The sequence below is a fragment of the Phacochoerus africanus genome, chromosome 5 (assembly GCF_016906955.1).
Source record: "Phacochoerus africanus isolate WHEZ1 chromosome 5, ROS_Pafr_v1, whole genome shotgun sequence".
Taxonomy (NCBI): Eukaryota; Metazoa; Chordata; class Mammalia; order Artiodactyla; family Suidae; genus Phacochoerus; species Phacochoerus africanus.
This window is the reverse complement of record NC_062548.1, coordinates 84,886,918-84,907,243: the sequence shown is the minus strand read 5'-3', so window position 1 is coordinate 84,907,243 and position 20,326 is coordinate 84,886,918. Positions and strand designations below refer to the sequence as shown.

Genomic DNA, 20,326 nt, shown 5'->3' with positions numbered 1-20,326 from the left:
TTAAACTGCTCTGATAACCAAAAATCTTCAATGTGTTAGATAATTTTCTGTCATGGTCTTATTGGAACTGTTCTTTTTCTTCAGCATTCAATACTTCCTCTTTTTTTTTTTTTTTTGTCTTTTTAAGGCCACACCTGTGGCATATGGAGGTTCCCAGGCTAGGGGTCAAATCGGAACTGAAGCTGCTGGCCTATGCCACAGCCACAGCAATGCAGAATCTGAGCCGCTTCTGGGACCTACACCACAGCTCATGGCAATGCCAGATCCTTTACACACTGAGCAAGGCCAGGGATCGAACCTACATCTTCATGGATGCTGGTCAGATTCGTTTCCGCTGAGCACAGTGGGAACTCCAGCATTCAATACTTCTGACCACATTCCCTCTCTATTTAGATCTTGAAATACTGATTCTACTATTCACCTAGCAGATCAAGGCAGAAACCTTTCTTGACTTTTCCTCCTCCCTCTAGTAGCAGACTGACTAAACTGTGTAAGCTTCATGGGACAGAGATCTTTTTTTGTCACTATACTTCCATTACTATAATAGCAAGTTAAGTAGTGGATAGATGTTACACAACCTTGTTAGATTCACTTATTCATTCAATCATCAAATTCTGTAAACTCTATCACTTCTCTCCAACCCTACAAGCATGCTTTCCCATCTATGCTACTATTTCTCTGGTTTGCCAGAATGGACTCCCCACACTCTACTTATCACCATCTCATCTATTTCTACTGTTAAAGTTGTAATAACCTTTTTCAGACCCCACCTGGTTATCTCAGTTCTAAGCTTAAAATTTTCCAATAGTGTCATATTGAAATCAAATTAACATGGCCTACAAAAAGAAAAATGATCTGGACACTACCCTTTTGATTATCTCATCAACCTCTTAACAATCACTCTTCCTCCAAAGTTTATCCATTCTTCTTAATCTAGCTCTTACTCAGACTCTTTAAACATCACCTTCTCCTGAAAGCCCTCCCTGATTCCCCTCAATCTCTGATACATTCACTCTTTGACAAAACATGTTCATAATTTCTTGTTCAATATAAGACATGCCCACTAGACTTAAGTTCTTCAAGGGCAGAAATCATGTTTATCTTTCACTACTGTATATTCAATGGCTAGAAAGATGTCTAGAACATAGTTCTAACAGATGCAAAATATTTATTGGTCATACTGACTGACTATGCCATATTGTCTTTAAAAATATTCTCCTTTCTAAGATTCCACTTAATTTTGTTAAATGTGTAATGGATTACAGCTTTATGACTACCTTATTATGGGGACTTACGGTAAACATAGGCAGGAGGAAGAGATTTTCCATTACCTTCTTTCCTATCACTCTTTCCCATAAGAAAATCTTCTGTATAGGGTGTCATATCCAGACGTAATGGGAAAGAAAAGTGTGTGTTAACTTTCTCTTTCATCATTGTGACCATATTAAATGTATACCTCATAGTATTGAAACTCAGAATTCGAGGCAATTTCTTAAAACATGCTCTGAAAGACAAAAAAAAAAAAAAAATCCAAACCAAAAAAATTTGTTAAAAATTATCTTTCAAAAGTACTCCAGCTGTTATCAATTACATTTATATTATTCTCATTTCAATATTCAACTATTAAATAATAAATGGCACTCTAAATCATGCTCCTATTAATTCTATCAATCTACCTATCTCTCTATATATACCCCTCTTACATGACTTTTTCCATTCTGAAAGGGCTTTCCTGTGTCTAGATAAGAAAAACAAAAAACTACTGTAGACTATGGCACAGTCCATAATGAAATACACAAAAGTGCTATGGGGGCATAAAAAAGAAGTCACATCATAAAAAGGCAAGGTGGTTTTCAGTTCAGAGTTTCCTTCCCCCCTTAAGTAAATAAACACGTGCTTATGTATTTATGTGCCACACCTGCAGCATGTGGACACTGAACCTGTGCCACAGCTGCGGCAACGCCATATACTTAATCCACTGTGCCACATGGAAACTTTCAGTAAGCATTTAGTTTTGTGCACTGGAATTGCAAAATCTGCCTGCATCCTTTACTAGATGTATGACCCTAAACACGTTATTTCACCTCTTTGAACTTCACTTCTGATTCGTAAAATGAAAATTAAAGTACCTACTCCCCACTACTTTTAGAATGCTGCCTGGCAAATAGTATTCAATGAGAGTTGCCTAATATTACAACCACCACTATAACAGCAGCAGCAAGTCAAGTAGTTATCTAAATCTTATGATACGACTTACTGCTGGTTTAGGTTTAAAAACCCAAAATTACAGTTTAAACAAAACATACAAACTTGGATTTATGAAAAATATGAATTTTAGGGAATTCTTCACTATGTATAGGATTTAAATCAAAATTTGTTTAAACAAAGATCTTAGTGTCTTTAAAAAAATAGGAATTTAGGGAGATGAGGAAGGTAGGGGAAGGATGTCCACAAGCAGAAGGAATAAGAATTCAACATTATTTATTACTTGGGAGACTGGTAAATGATGAGGTTATAACTACAAAGGAGTCAGAAAATGAAGGGCTTTGTGTGTAATCTTAAGAGTATGTACTTTATTTTGAGAGCTAGGAATCACTAAAGAACTTGTCTGTGGGGTCAGCGGAACCATACCTTAAGTCTGATATGAACAGATCTGAAGAAATGACCTGAATCTACTACAACACTCAAGGGGAGAGAGTTGGGGGAGGACAGCACAGCATTCTGAATTAGGTAAGACAATTTGGGAATCATTACCATGTCAGCAGAGATTCATGTGATAATGGTAGATAAAATTATTCAGGAAAGATTGAATAAACTGAGAAAATTAGAGGTTTGAGATACAACAAAAAATGATCCCTGGCCCATTTCTGTTAAAAACATTTATTATGCTGTTACAGACACCTAAAAGTATGATAAGAGCACAATAGGACTGAATAATATTTCGCCTGGGAGAGATATGACAGTATTTTCAAAAAATCCAATAGAATCGTATTAGCCAAAATAATGATTCAAGAAATAAAAGGTTATCAGTAATGACAGGTTTATTCAGTAAGTTTATTTATTCCAAATAAAAAGAGTTTCTCCAAGAGACTCAGCCTCTCAATTATCTTTTATTGGCTCCTCATTATATTCCTCCATAGTAACGAACTTATTTTTTTTGTCTTTTTGCTATTTCTTGGGCCACTCCGTGGCATATGGAGGTTCCCAGGCTAGGGGTCCAATTGGAGCTGTAGCCACCGGCCTGCGCCAGAGCCACAGCAATGCGGGATCCAAGCCGCGTCTGCAACCTACACCACAGCTCACGGCAAGGCCGGATCCTTAACCCACTGAACAAGGCCAGGGATCGAACCTACAACCTCATGGTTCCTAGTCGGATTCGTTAACCACTGAGCCACGATGGGAACTCCAGTAATGAACTTTTAACTGACTCCATCCTTAACTCTTAGCCTAAGCCAATTCTCACCACATGAGTTTGTCTTCTACCTGTAAGTGCCTGCACAGCTATGCTTTCTTTTGAGCACATCCATCTACAACTTCTCTCTCTTGCAATCTGACTTATAGAGATTAAAAAAAGAATACCATTCTTTTCAAATGTATATTACCTGGAAAAATCTTCTATTAAGCAATTTTAAAGATGGCTTTTCATTCTCTGCCTTCAAACATGCTCAGATCTATTTCAAGTAGAAAACGCCACAAAATAAAAAAAGATGATCCTATACTTGATCTCAAAGCTCTTTCTAGAGTCTATCTTCCTTGCTTTTCTTACTGCCAAACTTCTAAAATGAATGGTCTATACTTTATGCCATATACTGATGACCCTGATTCTACGGCTACAATCTGACATCACTAAACTACCTTTTTGAAAAATCTAATGATTTTACTCAGATGTTACTTTCTCCCCATTCTCTGTGGACTATGTCAAATGAACAAATACTTCTTCTTGATGTTCTCCTTCCCTGGTTGCTGATTCTTTTCTTTCCTGGCTTTGATTCTGTCACTTTTCCTCTACATTTTTAGCTTGGCTTAGGTCTGCGTTATTTGCAACAGTTATGTTCTTTCTCAGGCAGATGTTCTGATGGCTTTAATAATCCTCAAATCTAAATGTTGATCATCTGATGTCACTGTATATTACCTACCTTATTTTCTATTACTGGTAAATGCAAATGCTCTCCTTGAGGCAGGCTGGCCCAATCCCAGACCTCTTGTACTTACAAGGTTATTACTATTTCTTCACCTTTAACTAGGTTGAAAGAGCAACTTACGCAGTTAATTTCTATTTGTCCTTCTACGTTTATTGGCAGAATTAAAACATCTTTACCCAACTACTCTGCTGTAAACCAATCATTTTAGCTGGCTGGCTCTTGAGGAAAAAAAATCTCTCACTTTTAGAGATTCAGAAGAGGTCTTCAGTTCATGAGTGGACTCTATTATTCTCCACTGAGTTCACAGCAGACCTTGGTAAGTATTTGATTAATAAAAAGGAAAAAAAATCTGAAAAAATGTAAAGGTGTTTGAAAGTTTACTTGAATAACTGAATTAAAATTGCTGTGAGAATGAGCTCCAAGCAACTGACGTAACATTAATCACATAATTTTCATAAAGTTTAACATCGATTCATCCTAAGTTTGTGTTTTAACTTTCATTTGGTGATTTATCAAAATGATAAAAATTACATTTCAGAAAGCATACCTTTTTTCAGCTCGTACTTTCTTCCCACAATGAGAACAAGTATACATGTTGTCACCTTCTAAAGTATCTTTAATAGTAACTTCATCAAGAGATTCCTGTGTATAAAACAATATTTAAGAGTTTCATATTATTGTTTATAGCATGCAAAAGTACAAAAAAGCATTAATAACAATTTGGACAGAATGCACAGAGGCAAACTAATTTTTTTTTTTAAAGTGAATTCAAACTTAGTAAGAGTATCGACACGGTGCTGTGAATCTCACTAAATTAAAAAAACTCAACTATTTAAAGTTTAAGGAGTTCCCTGGCAGCTCAGCAGGTTAAGGATCTGTTGTCACTGTTGTGGCTTGGGTTTGCATGCTGCAGGCACAGCAAAAAAAAAAAAGAGAGAGAGAACAAAAAATTTTGATTGAGAAAAATCAGCTCTGCAAATTTTTTTTTGGGGGGGTCTTTTTTGGGCCACACCCTTGGCATATGGAGGTTCCCAGGTTAGGGGTTGAACTGGAGCTATAGCTGCTAGCCTACACCACAGCCACAGCAATGTGGGATCTGAGCCTCATCTGCGACCTATACCACAGCTCATGGCAAAGCCAGATCTTTAACCCACCAAGCAAGGCCAAGGGTTGAGCCTACGTTCTCATGAATACTAGCCGGGTTCACTACTGTTGAGCTACTACAGGAACTCTGAGCTTTGGATTCTACCTTTAATTTTTAAAAACAGTTTTATTGATGTATAGTTGATTTACAATGCTGTGATAATTTCTGCTGTATTTAATTCTTATTTAAGTAGTGTTGCAAGAAGAAGATACATAAAAACGTAAAAGCTAATTCTCTCTTAAGGTAACAAATAAGCCTGCTATATATGCAGATAGTTAAGACTAGAAAAAAGTTCAAAAACTATATATAACATTACTCACATAAATGTTCTTCATATCAGCCACCTGGCACCTCACGGTGTAAAACTCTTCAGCAGTCTGACTAACGTGTTCACAATCCTGGTCAATCAACAGCCCAAAATTGGTAAATTATTATAATAAGATAAAATACAAATTAAGACTTCCAAAAAGCAAAGAAGAGGTCAAATACTTACCAAGGACACAACATTGTTTGTAATAACACCTCCAAACAAACTTTTGACAGTATTTTTCTTAAAAACAAAAAACACAAAAGTCAATAATTGCAATAGAGTAAATCTGTACAAATTCCAAAGAAACTTGAATATTCCAGTACTAACCAGTTCTGGAGACATTTCCTCAATTTTAGTAATCAAATCAGTAAAAAACTCTGTCATATCTTTCTGCTCCCCAGTATTTAGAGGCTGTTTATCCATGGTGTATGTTTTACAAAAGGGTCTAGGATTATATGCTTTGCATTCACTCTCCTGTGAAAGAAAAAGGAGAAGGGAGTTATAAAACAATCAAATAAACAAATCTAAGTCTTAAATAGAAATTACCACCAGAAGGTTCTTAAACAAAAACAAAACAGGTAGTAAATCTACAAAGAAAGGATTAAAATGAGGAGTTCCCACTGTGGCGTAGCAGAAACAAATCCGACCAAGAACCGTGAGGTTTTGGGTTCGATCGCTGGATCCTCGCTGGTGGATAAGGATCCAGCATTGCCGTGAGCTGTGATCACAGATATAGCTCAGATTCCGCATAGCTGTGGCTGGTGCATAGGCCCTGCAGCTATAAGCTCCAATGGAACCTCCATATGCCATGGATGAGGCCCTAAAAAAACAAAAACAAAAACAAAAACAAAAAAAAAGAAAAAGAAAAAAGAAAGTATTAAAATGCACTCTTCTATTTCATTTTTGTTTGATTTTCATGGCATTTTCAGTTTACTTGTCTTGGTGCCAAAAGATGCTTCAATTACTGTAAGTGAAGACATTTATATTTTTTAGGTCTAGGAATTTCTAGGAAAGAAGCTGAAACCCAAAGGATACAGATTTGTATTGTGAAGCATAAAATACAAAACATTTGCAGGGAGTAAGTTTTCTTACAGACTGGACTTTTGTTGTTTAAAACAGCAATAAAACTATTTTGTCCATTCAGAGAGCATGTTCCAACTCTGTTTAAAGGAGAACAAAAGTGGGATCAAGGGGTAACAATTTTTCTTTTTTTGGGGTTCAAAATCTCATTTATTGAGCACTTATTAATTCTCAGAAGCTGAAATACATAGGAATAAATATATGATCTCTGTCCTCAAGATTCTAACAGGTGAGACAAGTAACTTTGAATACAAGTGCTGGCTCAACGGTAATGAACCTGACTAGTATCCATGATGACTAGGATTCAATCCAGGGCCCCGTTCAGTGGGTTAAGGATCTGGCATTGCCGTGAGCTGCAGTAGGTTGCAGACGTGGCTCAGATCTTACATTGCTGTGGCTGTGGCATAGCCTGGTAGCTACAGCTCCAATTTGACCCCTAGTCTGGGAACTTTCATATGCCATGGGTATGGCCCTAACAAGCAAAAAAAAAAAAAAAAAGTGCTGGTACAACAACATTTTGCTGACGTGGGGATACTCTGGAATTTTTGGTCTTTTGGAGGACAGGCTTTCTCAAGAAAACCAAATTGATTCTTGAAGGATGACAAGTCAAAGAAAATGGAGAAGAGCGCTGATAAAACAGTGCTATAGGCAGAAGGACTAGCATAAATAACTGCTTAAGTGATGAAGCAACAGGGTGAACTTCAAATGGTTTATCATTCCTGTAGGGTGAGGCTGGATGTGGGGAGAGATAAGAAATGAGGTTGAAGGCAAGGGGCAAAATCACAGAGAGTATGTGCCATACTAACTGAACCTGAATACTTTTCTGTATTCAGAATGAGCCACTGAAGAGTTTTAACTAGGGGAGTAATATTTTAAGATTTTTAATTTTCTTTCAAGATTGATGACTTTCATAGCTTTTTTGGGGGGAATTAATAAGGACAAAGAGAAATCAGTCAGAAACCCCTAAGATTACGGGGAGGGCCTTGTGATGAAAAAAGGATCAGATACAAGAAATTCTTCAAAGGATATGACTGAAATGTGACTGTTAAAATTCACTATAACACAGAATATCAGCAACTGAAAAATACAATTTGAAAAATAAGAGTATGTAGTTAAGATAAAGCCAATACAAATGAACTCTAATTCATGTTTTCACCCTTGGTCAAAGGGTATATCTAATTAGTTTTTCATATCCAATTCTCAGACATACCATTAAATATGTAAACATTTTTTGAAGCTCCAGAAGAGTGGTCTTGTGCTTCATATCTTCAGAATACTATAAATTAAGAAAAAAACTTTGCATTAAAGCATACCAATGGTGGTAAATTAGACATTCTAGAAAAGAAAGTATTACATGTGCTTATAGCGTTTAAAAGAATGTGTTTTCATTCTTTTAGTCATATGTAAGAAAAATACACAGTCTATATTCTTGAGCAATTTTAGCATCTTAAAAATTGGAGTATTTTGTTCATTATATAAATACAGCCATCACTACTATGTAAGGAAACTGAATAAAGAGATCTTAACTGCTTTCCAGATCAGCACTTATTTGGTTCAATGCTGATTTACAAGATGGCGACTGTGCAAGAACAGAAAACATTTTCTAAGTGTGTAACAAAGCTGTTTTCCACAAATACATCCATACATTAAAAAATATATTAACAGGAGTTCCCGTAATGGTGCAGTGGTTAACGAATCCGACTGAGAACCATGAGGTTTCGGGTTCGGTCCCTGCCCTTGCTCAGTGGGTTAACGGTCCGGCATTGCCGTGAGCTGTGGTGTAGGTTGCAGACGCGGCTCGGATCCCGCGTTGCTGTGGCTCTGGCGTAGGCCGGCGGCTACAGCTCCAATTGGACCCCTAGCCTGGGAACCTCCATATGCCGTAGAAACGGCCCAAAGAAATAGCAAAAAGACAAAAAAAAAATATATATATATATAAACAAATGACAAATCTTACCTTCATCTAGCCATATCTTTTTTTTTTTTTTTTCCCCTAGAACAGTGGATTCTTAACACTTCCAGGGAATATTGCCCAAGGTCTTTGAAAATTCTCTGAATATTCAGTACATTAACTGAGAATCAGGATTCTGGGTAGACTCATTTACTAGAGACTTTGTCCTGAATAGGACCTTATGAGAGTCCCACATTCATGCCAGGCACATGTTAGATATACTTTATCTCAAATATTAAAAAAAAAAAAATCCATGAAGTACCTAATATCCTCATTACAAATTATTACCTATCATAATTTTGAAGAAATGCTGACAGTGTCTGGAAATAATAAGCATCAAATACGCCAAAAGTACACATGTGTCAATTCTGTGGCAGGGGGACAAGTAAAATGGTTCCACTCTTTGGAGCTTCTAATCAAACTGAGGACACAAGATAAGGACTCTGAAATAGAAATCTGTTCAACGTATAGTTACTAAAAAATTATATGGTTTTACATGCAAGAGGAACCGAATAAAAGGAATGAACAAAACTGGCAAAACTACAGTGGAGTCCTGGCATAGGGAAGGCTATATATTCCATGAGATTATGAGAGTAGTCACATAAAATGACATCTTCCAGTATATAAGAGATATGATACAAACTGTTAGTAATTCAGAATTTTTAAATGGTCAGGAATAAAGACCTGGATTTGTATTTTTATTACTGGAGAATTACTAATTAATTAATTATTCATTACCGATAAATTTGGCTGAATAGAAATGACTGAATCCTTTAAAATCAAAACCAGAGATATTTTACTTAATATGCACTTTATAAGTAAGTATATATCTTATATATGTATCTATTTACTACTTCAAAGAATACATGTTTAGGAGTTCCCTTTTGGCATAGCAGGTTAAGAATCCAGTGGGGTCACTGCAGTGGCCTGGGTTGCTACTGTGATGTGGCCAAAAGTGAAAAGAACAAAAAAGGGTGTTCACACCTGTTAGGATGGCTATTATTAAAAAAACTCAGAAAATAAGTGTTAGTAAGGATATGAATAAATTGGAACCCTTGTGTATTTTTAGTTGTAATGTAAAAGAGTACAGCCACAGCAGAAAAATGGTGGCATGGTGGTTACTTAAAAAACTAAATACAAAATTACTACATGCTCTAGCAATTCTGCTTCTGGGCACACATAAAAAAGAAGTGAAAGCAGGGACTCAAATGGATATTTGAACAGTCATGTTCAAAGCAACATTATTCACAATAGCCAAAAGGTTATAAGTAACCCCAAAGAGCCCAATGACAGATGACTAGATAAACAAAATGTAGCATATATATATTATTCAGCCTTAAAAACAAAGGAAATTCTGACACACAATATAAATGAATCTTGAAGACATTATGCTAAGTGAAACAGGCCAGTCACAAAAGAACTAATATTAAATGATTCCACTTATATGAAGTACCTAGAGTAGTCAAATTCACAGGAAGTAGAACAGTGGTTACAAGGGATTTTGGGAAAAGGGAGAATGGATAGTTAAATATTTAATGAGGACGGTGAAGAAATTCTGGAGGTTGATGGTGGTCTTGGTTGCAATGTGAATTAATACCACAGAACTGTACTTATAATTGATAGATTTTATACTGTGTATATTCTACCACGATTAAAATACATGCAGTTTCAACTTTCTGCGGAAATCAGAAAGGAAATAATAAAAATTAACATTTTCATGTAAATAATCAAGTGCTTATTCAACTAGGGTATTTTCCAAAGCCATGTCAAATTCTATTCTGTAAGAATTTCCTATTTGGAGAAAGGTCTCTAAATTTAGAATGGTATTTTAACCAAAAATATCATTCATGATACTTATTCATAGTTAGCACATCTAATTATTCTTTATGTTGCTACATACTAACTCCTGACAGTGCTAATGGCTAAAAGGTAATCATTACTATTAAGAAGAGAAACCAGGAGTTCACTAGTGGTGCAGTGGAAAAGAACCCAACTAGGAACCACAAGGTTGCGGGTTCAATCCCTGGCCTTGTTCAGCGGGTTAAGGATCCAGCATTGCTGTGAGCTGTGGTGTAGACTGCAGACGTGGCTTGGATCTGGCGTTGCTGTGGCATAGGCTGGTGGCTACAGCTCTGATTAGACCCCTAGCCTGGGAACCTCCATATGCTGTGGGTATAGCCCTAAAAAGACAAAAAAAAAAAAAGAAACCACAAAGTACTATCAAATCACCAGTGAAAAGAAAATCCACTGGAAACATACTTCTTTGTTAATAATTGTTGTAAAAAATTATGCAGATGGGGCAACCAAATTTAGTCACAAAAATGTCCGAATGCTAAATGAAATCAATTATTCAACTATTTTAATGATAATCAGTTAGATGATAAACTTAACATTAATATAACTAAAGTCAAAAAACAACCCCACTTAAGTATACTGCAAATTTGGTTACCTTGAGGTATAACTTAAACATAGTAAGGATTCTCTGAAGGTATATAAAGAATTGCAATATTTTGTTAAGGGGGAAAAATGCTTGGTCATCAAAATGACATGATGGAGGAAGACAAAAACGCAAGACCAAGCATAGAGTTTGCCAAGAAATTATAAAAGCAGTGAAGAAGGCAAACTAAAAAACAGTCCATGGTAAACAAAGAATAAAAACTAGAAAGAGCAAGTTAACAAAAATTACATGAAGCAGAGCTTACTCAAATACACTAGGGCTCAGAGTTCCCGTTGTGGCACAGTGGTTAACAAATCTGACTAGGAACCATGAGGTTGGAGGTTCGATCCCTGACCTTGCTTAGTGGGTTAAGGATCTGGTGGTGTAGGTTGCAGACGCAGCTCGGATCCTGTGATGCTGTGGCTCTGGAGTAGGCTGGCGGCAATAGCTCCGATTAGACCCCTAGCCTGGGAACCTCCATATACCACAGGTGCAGCCCTAAAAAGACCAAAAAAATAAAAAAAAGTTTTAAAAAGGAATTATAATATATTATTTGGAGTAATGTACTGAGGTGTAAAAATAATTGACTAGTATCCATGAAGAGTGGGTTTGATCCCTGGCCTCACTTAGCAGGTTAAGGATCTGGCATTGTTGTGAGCTGTGATGCAGGTCGCAGATGTGGCTTGGATTCCACGTTGCTGTGGCATAGGCCAGCAGCTATAGTTCTGATTCAACCCCTAGCCTGGGAACTTCCATATGCTGCTGGTACAGCCCTAAAAAGCAAAAAAAAAAAAAAAAGAAAAAGAAATAAAAAAGAAAAGAAAATCTGTTTTAAAATTTTGTTTTGCAGTTTCAATTTTTAGAATAAGGGAAATTATACCTTAGCAGTGAAGACAGCCTGTCTTGCCTCAGGTATCATATAAAGTTGCTGAATAGTAGAAGCCAAGTAACAAGTAGCTCCAAGGTTAGTCAGGCCAACAAATCTACACTCAGCACGGACATCTTCATGAGGCCAATAGTCCCATTTATAAGGTGCATGAGCTGCTGAAAAAAGAGGGGGAGTGGACGCCCCCCCAAACAAACTATTAAACATAATGTATTTTGCTTTCATTAACAATTACTACATCCATTGCTTATTTAGTTCATATACATACACCATATATAATGATTTTTAAAATTAATAAGAACACATACTAAAACTAACTCATTCCTAAAAATTCAAAGCACCGTCAAAACTTTACTTGGCACTAAATTATTTAAACCCTAAACATGAAACTATTTCAGACATCTATAAAAAAGTCCATCACACCTGTTTTTTTTTCAAAGACCAATGTTTGTGTTTTAACATCAATGTCTTAGCAACAACAGTTTATAGTGTTAAAATGTATGAATAGTGAATTCTTTCATTAAATCATGCTCTCCAAAATGTCACTTCTGCAAACAAAATTTAGAAAGATTAAAGGAAAAGATTGCTTACACTGCATGTGTTGTGCCATAACCCAGTTATGTATTAGTCTGTAGTTTTCAACAGATCCCTTGACCATCTCCACTAACAAATCATATGCAGCAGCTCTTGAAGAATGTGATTTGCACTTGGGCTGTTGTCTATCTTTTAGACTAGGCAACAAAAACAGAAGATTGAAGATATCTCTTAAAAATTCCTGGGGAAAAAAGAAAGAAAGAACAAGTACATTATCTAAACTTAGAAATTAATTATATTCCAAATATAATGAGTGAGTTACACAGAGTAAACTGGATTATATGACAATCCACAATTTACTAAAAGATTTTTAAAACTTAAAGGAGTACTACACATCATCATCTGAAAGTATTCCCAATGTTCACTTCTCTTAGAGAAAATGGAATGGGGAGGGAGTGTCACCTTTATTCTTCCCTCCTTCTTGATAACTGCTAACTCATTTTTACAGAGTCCCATCTAGAATACTGTTATTTTCCATTCCATTCAGTGACCAAACACTTTTGCTCAGGTCTCATTACCCTATATTTAGGCTTAAGTTTTTCCTATTTTACTCTAATTATAGTAGTAGTATCAGCAAGAGCAACAAAAGCAGCAACTAACTCAACAATGAGCATCTATAAGTACCAGTTACCATTCAAAGGTCCCCAAACAAACAAAAAAAACCCAAAAGGGTTAAGAATCTTTCCTGGAGTCACAGAGTTGGAAGGTGCCATACTCAGGATTTAAAACACCAAGCTCTTAACCTCAATACGTGTGAAGTTCAAATTGAGGTGCAAAGTTATAATCATATAAAATACATTATAGGGAGCTCCCGTCGTGGCTCAGTGGTTAATGAATCTGACTAGGAGCCATGAGGTTGCAGGTTTGATCCCTGGCCTTGCTCACTGGGTTAAGGATCCTGGTGTTGCCGTGAGCTGTGGTGTAGGTCACAGACGTGACTTGGATCTGGTGTTGCTGTGGTTCTGGTGTAGGCCGGCGGCTACAGCTCTGATTAGACCCCTAGGCTGGGAACTTCCATGTGCTGCAGGAGCAGCCCCAGAAAAGGCAAAAAGACAATAAATAAATAAGTAAATAAATAAATACATTATAGATGTACTTTTCCCTAAATTTAATCTGTCTGAGAAAGGGTCACCTTTCCCTCTTGTTCTTTAGTTGGTCCTTTGCTACTTTTTTAAAGAAAGTTACTTCTCACTTATCTCACGTTGTTCCCCATTGTCCTGGATATAAAACCTCCTGAGGTACTGTGTAGAAAAGACATAATATTGTTAAGATGGAGACTTGCTATCCTTAGAAAAGCTGCATTATAATGTTGGCTCCAGGCTACCATCTGAATTCTTGAATGGTAAACAGTTCCCTCCTCTGTTATAAAACCTTTTCTAAGTAATAAAATGGCTAATTATGCCTCATTGTATTTGGTTTATGCAGAATACCTGCCTTCCATCCAGGAGCCTGAATTGCAGTGACTGTGGTCAATTATGGAGATCTTATGTGCCTACATGAACCAACCCTTGATAAAGCCCCTGGACTCCTACATTCAAGAGAGCTTCCTTGGTAGACAACACCTCATACATGTTGCCACACTCATTGCTGGGAGAATTAAGCACATCCTAATGCAACGCCATTGGGAGAGGACTCTCAGAAGGGCTTGCCTGGTTTCCACCAGACTCATCTCCATGCTTTCTTCTGCTGATTTTATTTTCTATTACACTTGTGATAAAGCTTCGTCATAAATACAATTACATGCTGAGTCCTTCTAGGGAATCACTGAAACTAGGAGTGGTCTTGGGTACCTCTGATACAGGTACTAAATGAAAACAATTCACAGTATTTTCCCATTAATGACTTCTCCTCTTGCATCTCACTATCATCAAATAAAGTACAATGCATTTAGTAAAGAAAATAAGTTTGGATAAGAAATATGGAAAGTGAATAGAGGCTTATTTCATATATCTGACAGACAATAAGATTGTATCTATTTTATAATTCAGAGGTGAGAGGACTGTCTTAGAGACACAGAGTAACACATTTACGTGAACTGGAAAATAAAGTCACTCACTCAAAAAGAAACAGACTTGGCTAATAACTAGTTTAACAATAAACTATCTTTGCTAATTAGTTTAGATCTAGAAACTGAATGAGCTAAACAGACATAGCTCCAAAGTTTTGACAAAATACATTTTTTAACTTTTTATTTTTTATTATTAGAGTTAATTTACAATGTTCTGTCAATTTCTGCTATACAGCAAAGGGACCCAGTCATTCATATATATATATACACACACACATACATACACCCTTTTCCCACATTATCTTCCATTATGTTCTATCAAAGTGATTGGATATAGTTCCCTGTGCTATACAGCAGGACCCCATTGCTTACTCATCCTAAATGTAATAGTTTGCATCTTGACAAAATAAATTTAAAGCCTGAGATAAAAGGATTTTACTGAAACATTATCATTGGTAAAAACATGCTGAAATGAACAACATATTTTCCTCACTCTGAGTTTACCAGGAAAGCAGGTGTCTTTCAGTGAAAAAGTAACATGTATAATAAGATACGCATTTGATAAACAACTGTAAAGCCATTTTGGTGTACTTCATATAAAGAAGAAGCTTAAACTGATGCTTGAGAGAATATTAAAAATAACTTTTATCATTATTATGTTTTTGTTTCTTAGGGCCGCACTTGCAGCATATGGAGGTTCCCAGGCCAGGGGTTGAATTGAAGTTACAGCTGCCAACCTACCCCACAGCCACAGCAACACAGGATCTGAGCTGTGTCTGTGACCTACACCACAGTTTACAGCAATGCCAGATCCTTAACCCACTGAGTAAGGCCAGGGATTGAACCCACAACCTCATGGTTCCTAGTTGGATTCGTTTCCACTGCACCACAATGGGAACTCCTAAAAATAATTTCTGACGACAGATCAGAGTATGGTCTTCAATATGTAATTCAGAAGAAATTCAAAGAGTTAAATAATCTTATTAAAACAAAATTTCCATTCCTACTGCAAACATTATATAAAAAAGTTTTCTTAGAATATAGAGTAGTAAGAGAATTAATGAACATGTGGTCGTATTAGCTTATTAAGTAATATCCATCTACAAATATACAAATTAATTTAAAGCCACATATCTTTTTTTTTGTCTTTTTGCTATTTCTTTGGGCTGCTCCTGCGGCGTATGGAGGTTCCCAGGCTAGAGGTCGAATGGAGCTGTAGCCACTGGCCTATGCCAGAGCCACAGCAACACGGGATCCGAGCCACGTCTGCAACCTACACCACAGCTCATGGCAACGCCGGATTGTTAACCCACTGAGCAAGGGCAGGGACCGAATCTGCAACCTCATGGTTCCTAGTCGGATTCGTTAACCGCTGCGCCATGACGGGAACTCCATGCCACATATCTTTCTTGCTAATGCTTTTCTTTTTGGTCACAGTTGCAGCATTTGGAAGTTCCTGGGCTAGGGATTGAACCCAGGCTGCACCAGTGTGAAAATGGCAGATCCTTAACCAACTGAGCCACAAGAGAACGCCCACGGTGCATATATTTTCAATAAAATTTCAGTTTTAATGTTTCATATTTACATGGCAAAATTCAAAGTATATTTACATTTGCTTTGACTGCCCATGCCCAAATACATATAATGTAATGATAGCTAAAAATAGAAGAAATTTAAGACAACACCATGTAGTCATAGGCAATAAATGCTTTTATCAATTTCAACAATTCCCTGGAAATTACATCCTTTAAAAATATGTAAACCTAGGATATACTGAGTAACAGAGAATGCAGCCAATAAATAACTATAAATGGAGTATAACCTTTAAGTATTACAAATCGCTATATTGTACACATGTAACATACATTTACACTAACTATACTTTCATAAAAAAATTTTTAAACTTGAAAACATTTAGAAATTTCTTAAAATTTAAAAAATTTAACAGGACACCTAGGTTTTCCAAAATTCTTCTTTCTGGGGGGAGAGGGAGACTGTGCCCTTGGCATGTGCAAGTTCCTGGGCCAGGGGTGGAACCCAAGCCATGTTTAACAGTGACAACACCAGATCCTTAACTTCTAGGCCACCAGGGAACTCCTCGAAAATGCTTTAAAGAATATGTGAGCAATAAGTTTGAAAATCACTTCAAAAAGTGATCTTTTCAAAGAGTATGAAAAAAGTATGCTGGCCCTCAATATTTTATCAGATTTATTTTGTTAAAGTATATTCCTGATGTTATTTGACTAACCAAAAATTTAAAAGGCCCCCTTTTGGAGTGCCCGTCATGGCTCAGTGGTTAACGAATCTGACTAGGGACCACGGGGTTGCAGGTTTGATCCCTGGCCTTGCTCAGTGGGTTGAGGATCTGGCGTTGCTGTAAGCTGTGGTGTGGATCGCAGACACAGCTTGGATCTGTGTAGGCTAGCAGCTACAGCTCCGATTAGACCCCTAGCCTGGGCACCTCCATATGCCATGGGAGTGGCCCTAGAAAAGGCAAAAAGACAAAATAAAATAAAAGGCCCCTTTTTTTAAGTTCCAAAAATAATGATTTGGGGAGTTCCCGTGTGGCTCAGAGGGTTAAAGATCCAACATTGTCACTGCAATGGCTCAGGTTGCTGCTGTGACATGGGTTCAATCTCTGGCCCAAGAACTTCCACATGCCACGGGCATGCTTTTCCCAAAAGTAATGCTTTTATTTTATTGCACATATAGAAATAATTTCCTGTGACTACAATAGATGGCCACCTAGCTTCCCAAAGTTACCTCCTGTATTTCCTCAAACTCAAGCCAAAGTGAACTAATCACTCAATAACCTGCACATACCCATGGTTTTGTAGGACTTATTTTTCATTAATACTCTTTTCTGTAACATAAAAGTTTCCCTTACTTTTCTACTTAATAAAACCTTATGCTGGTTTATCTTCTTCAAAGACTTTCCTAATCGTGTCAGTGCTATTCAATTTTCCCTACCTCTGATGGTATAACTTTAATGTCTCTTATTTTTCACCATGAATTACATATACCATAAGCAGTCATTATTTGTGAAGGCACATAATATTTTGCATAAGGCAGATTTTTCTCAATAATTACCTGCTGAACAAATAAACCATTAGATTGTTAGTTCTTAAGAATCATTCATTGGTTCAACATATATTTGCCAGATACTATACAAAGTAGTAGAAGTAAGAATGAGGTTTATATTTTTAAAATTAGAAGAATTCAAATTCTTCTAATTCTTATTAGAAGGGAGCAGGGAATTAGAAGAAGGGATAAGAAGAATGGAGCAGAGAGCAGAAGGGAGAATGAGGAAAGCGGAAAGGGGGGAGGAGGGGGAGAGGAAGAAGCAGCAGCAGTAGCAGTGATGGTGACAAGTGATGAAACCAAATGTGGCCTACAAAGCCTAAAATATTTAATATAAGGCTTTTTTTTTTTGGTCTTTTTGCCACTTCTTGGGCCACTCCAGTGGCATATGGAGGTTCCCAGGCTAGGGGTCTAATCGGAGCTGTAGCTGCCAGGCTATGCCAGAGCCGCAGCAACACGGGATCCGAGCTGCATCTGTGACCTACACGACAGCTCATGGCAACGCCAGATCCTTAACCCAATGAGTAAGGCCAGGGATCAAACCCGCAACCTCATGGTTCTTAGATTCATTAACCACTGCGCCACGACGGGAACTCCCTATAAGGCTTTTTATAGAAAACCTTTACTAATTCTTCAATAAAGTAAATTCCAGATTAAATTTTTTAAAATTCTTAAATAATAAAGTGAAATTAGAGTAGAAAAGATATTTTTATTATCTTGGAGATAAGGAAGACTTTTCTTAACAATACACTAACATCGAGTGCCTTAAGCACCTACATTTGGAATCTAATAGATATTTCAAATTTAAGATGTCCAAAACAGAACTCCTGATTCTGATACCCTCCCCTCCCCTAATCTCAAACAATGAGTTTTTCCTTTCTTAGTAAACGGCATTATCATTCAGTTAATTTCTCAGACTTAAAGTTAAGAAGTTGGAGTTCATGTCATGGCGCAAAGGAAACAAATCTAAGAACGACGAGGTTGTGGGTTCGATCCCTGGCCTCACTCAGTGGGTTAAGGATCCAGCGTTGCGGTGAGCTGTGGTATAGGTTGCGGACATGGCTTGGATCCCATGTTGCTGTGGCTGTGGTATAGGCTGGCAGCTGCAGCTCCGATTCACTCCCTAGTCTGGGAACCTCCATATGCCACGTTGTGGCCCTAAGAAAAAAAAAAAGCTAAAGTTAAATTAAGAATTCATTCTTGATTAATTTCTCACTCTTTCACTCACAATTTTATCCAAATTTAAGTCTTGCGAGCTCTATCTTCAACAAATATTTCAAATCCAACCACTTTTCACCGTCATCCCTTTAAAAACTTAACTAGACCTCTGACTACTCACACACTTGCCCTCCTAGTTCTCTACCTAGAGTCTAGATCTCCCTCTAGAACTGAAGTGAAGCTTATAAAATGTTAATTCAGGCCATATATCTCCTATACAAAAGTTTCTAAATGTTTCCCATCTCACCAAAAATGCAAGTGGAAACTATAGTTTTAACTACATAAACATTAAAACCTCAATAAACTACTATTACTAAACAATAAAAATAATTTATTTAACACTATTCTGGAGGTTCTAGGCAAAATTAGACAAATGACAGAACCGAAAATTAAGACTTAAATAAATGAAGAAGTAAAAGAATTACCTGAAGACAAACTAAAAACAAATGAAAAATCAAAAACAAAAGTGAAGATAAAAGCAAAGACAAGTGAAAAAAAAATCTACAAACAATAAGTGAACTTTAGGTGGCCTGGAACAAATTCACACACAAAAATCCTTACGCTACATAATGAAGTAGAAACAAAATTGAAGAGTCCATTTATGATACCAACAAAGAAAATAAGTTCTAGAAATAACCTTATTAAAAAATTCCTAAAATGAAAATTCTAAACAAAAACTTTAAAGTGAAAAACATAAAAACACTGGTCTAGTATAAATAAGACAAGTTCTGTTCTTACACAAGCATATTTAATATAATTTCCATTTTTCTACATCAATCTATAAATTTAACACAGCCCCAACTCAAAGGAGTAATAATGAAAATGGACCATCTCTACAAGATACTAATGACTGTAAAGCTACTTAATTAGGATATGATATTGGTGAATCATCAGTAAACTCAAACAGAAAGTACAGAAATAAATCCAAGTACATGTGGCAGTTTCCTTCATACAAAAATGCTTCAAATTGTCAAGAAAAGAACCTTGTATACATATGAAAGGAAAATAAGGACAGGATTTGAGCAGGGCAGAGAAAATATAAATAATAAACAGCTTTAAAATATATGAAAAGAAACTAACCTTATTCATAATTATGAAAAATAAAACTAAGAATTTTTCCACTTAGAATGGCAGAAATTAAATATTTGATAATACAATGGATTGATACGAATGTGGGAAAATAGGCACTTGGCTCACATACATGGGACCATAAATCAATCAGTTCAGCCTCCATAGAGGGCAAAAGGAATGAATTAAATCTACACATGGAGAATCTATAAGGTAGATGAAAAAAGGAAATTATAGAACAGTGTGTTTAAGGTTTTGACATCTATAGACAGTATTGCACAATGGTCAGAAGCTTGGTCAAGTAAAGAGTCTGCTGCTTGAGTGCAGCTGCAGCTCAGATTCAATCCCTGGCCTGGGAACCTGCATATGCTTTGGGTGTGGCCATAAGAAAAGCCTTGTCTGTCCTC

The 20,326-nt window shown here is 36.6% G+C and overlaps 1 protein-coding gene across 5 annotated transcripts in view; it reads right to left on the bottom strand.

Moving 5' to 3' along the window:
- USP34 (ubiquitin specific peptidase 34) overlaps positions 1 to 20,326 on the bottom strand; it is a 256,844-nt gene that overhangs the window by 62,781 nt on the left and 173,737 nt on the right. For 4 of the 5 annotated variants that reach the window (XM_047782001.1, XM_047781996.1, XM_047781999.1 and 1 more), the window contains 8 exons: positions 12,542 to 12,725; positions 11,945 to 12,105; positions 7,887 to 7,952; positions 5,924 to 6,070; positions 5,780 to 5,836; positions 5,607 to 5,684; positions 4,690 to 4,784; positions 1,296 to 1,504 (listed from right to left, as the gene is read on the bottom strand). In XM_047782001.1, the coding sequence (XP_047637957.1) occupies positions 1,296 to 1,504; positions 4,690 to 4,784; positions 5,607 to 5,684; positions 5,780 to 5,836; positions 5,924 to 6,070; positions 7,887 to 7,952; positions 11,945 to 12,105; positions 12,542 to 12,725 (997 nt within the window). The remainder of the gene's footprint in view (positions 1 to 1,295; positions 1,505 to 4,689; positions 4,785 to 5,606; positions 5,685 to 5,779; positions 5,837 to 5,923; positions 6,071 to 7,886; positions 7,953 to 11,944; positions 12,106 to 12,541; positions 12,726 to 20,326) is intronic. The other variant, XM_047781997.1, reaches the window with a different exon arrangement.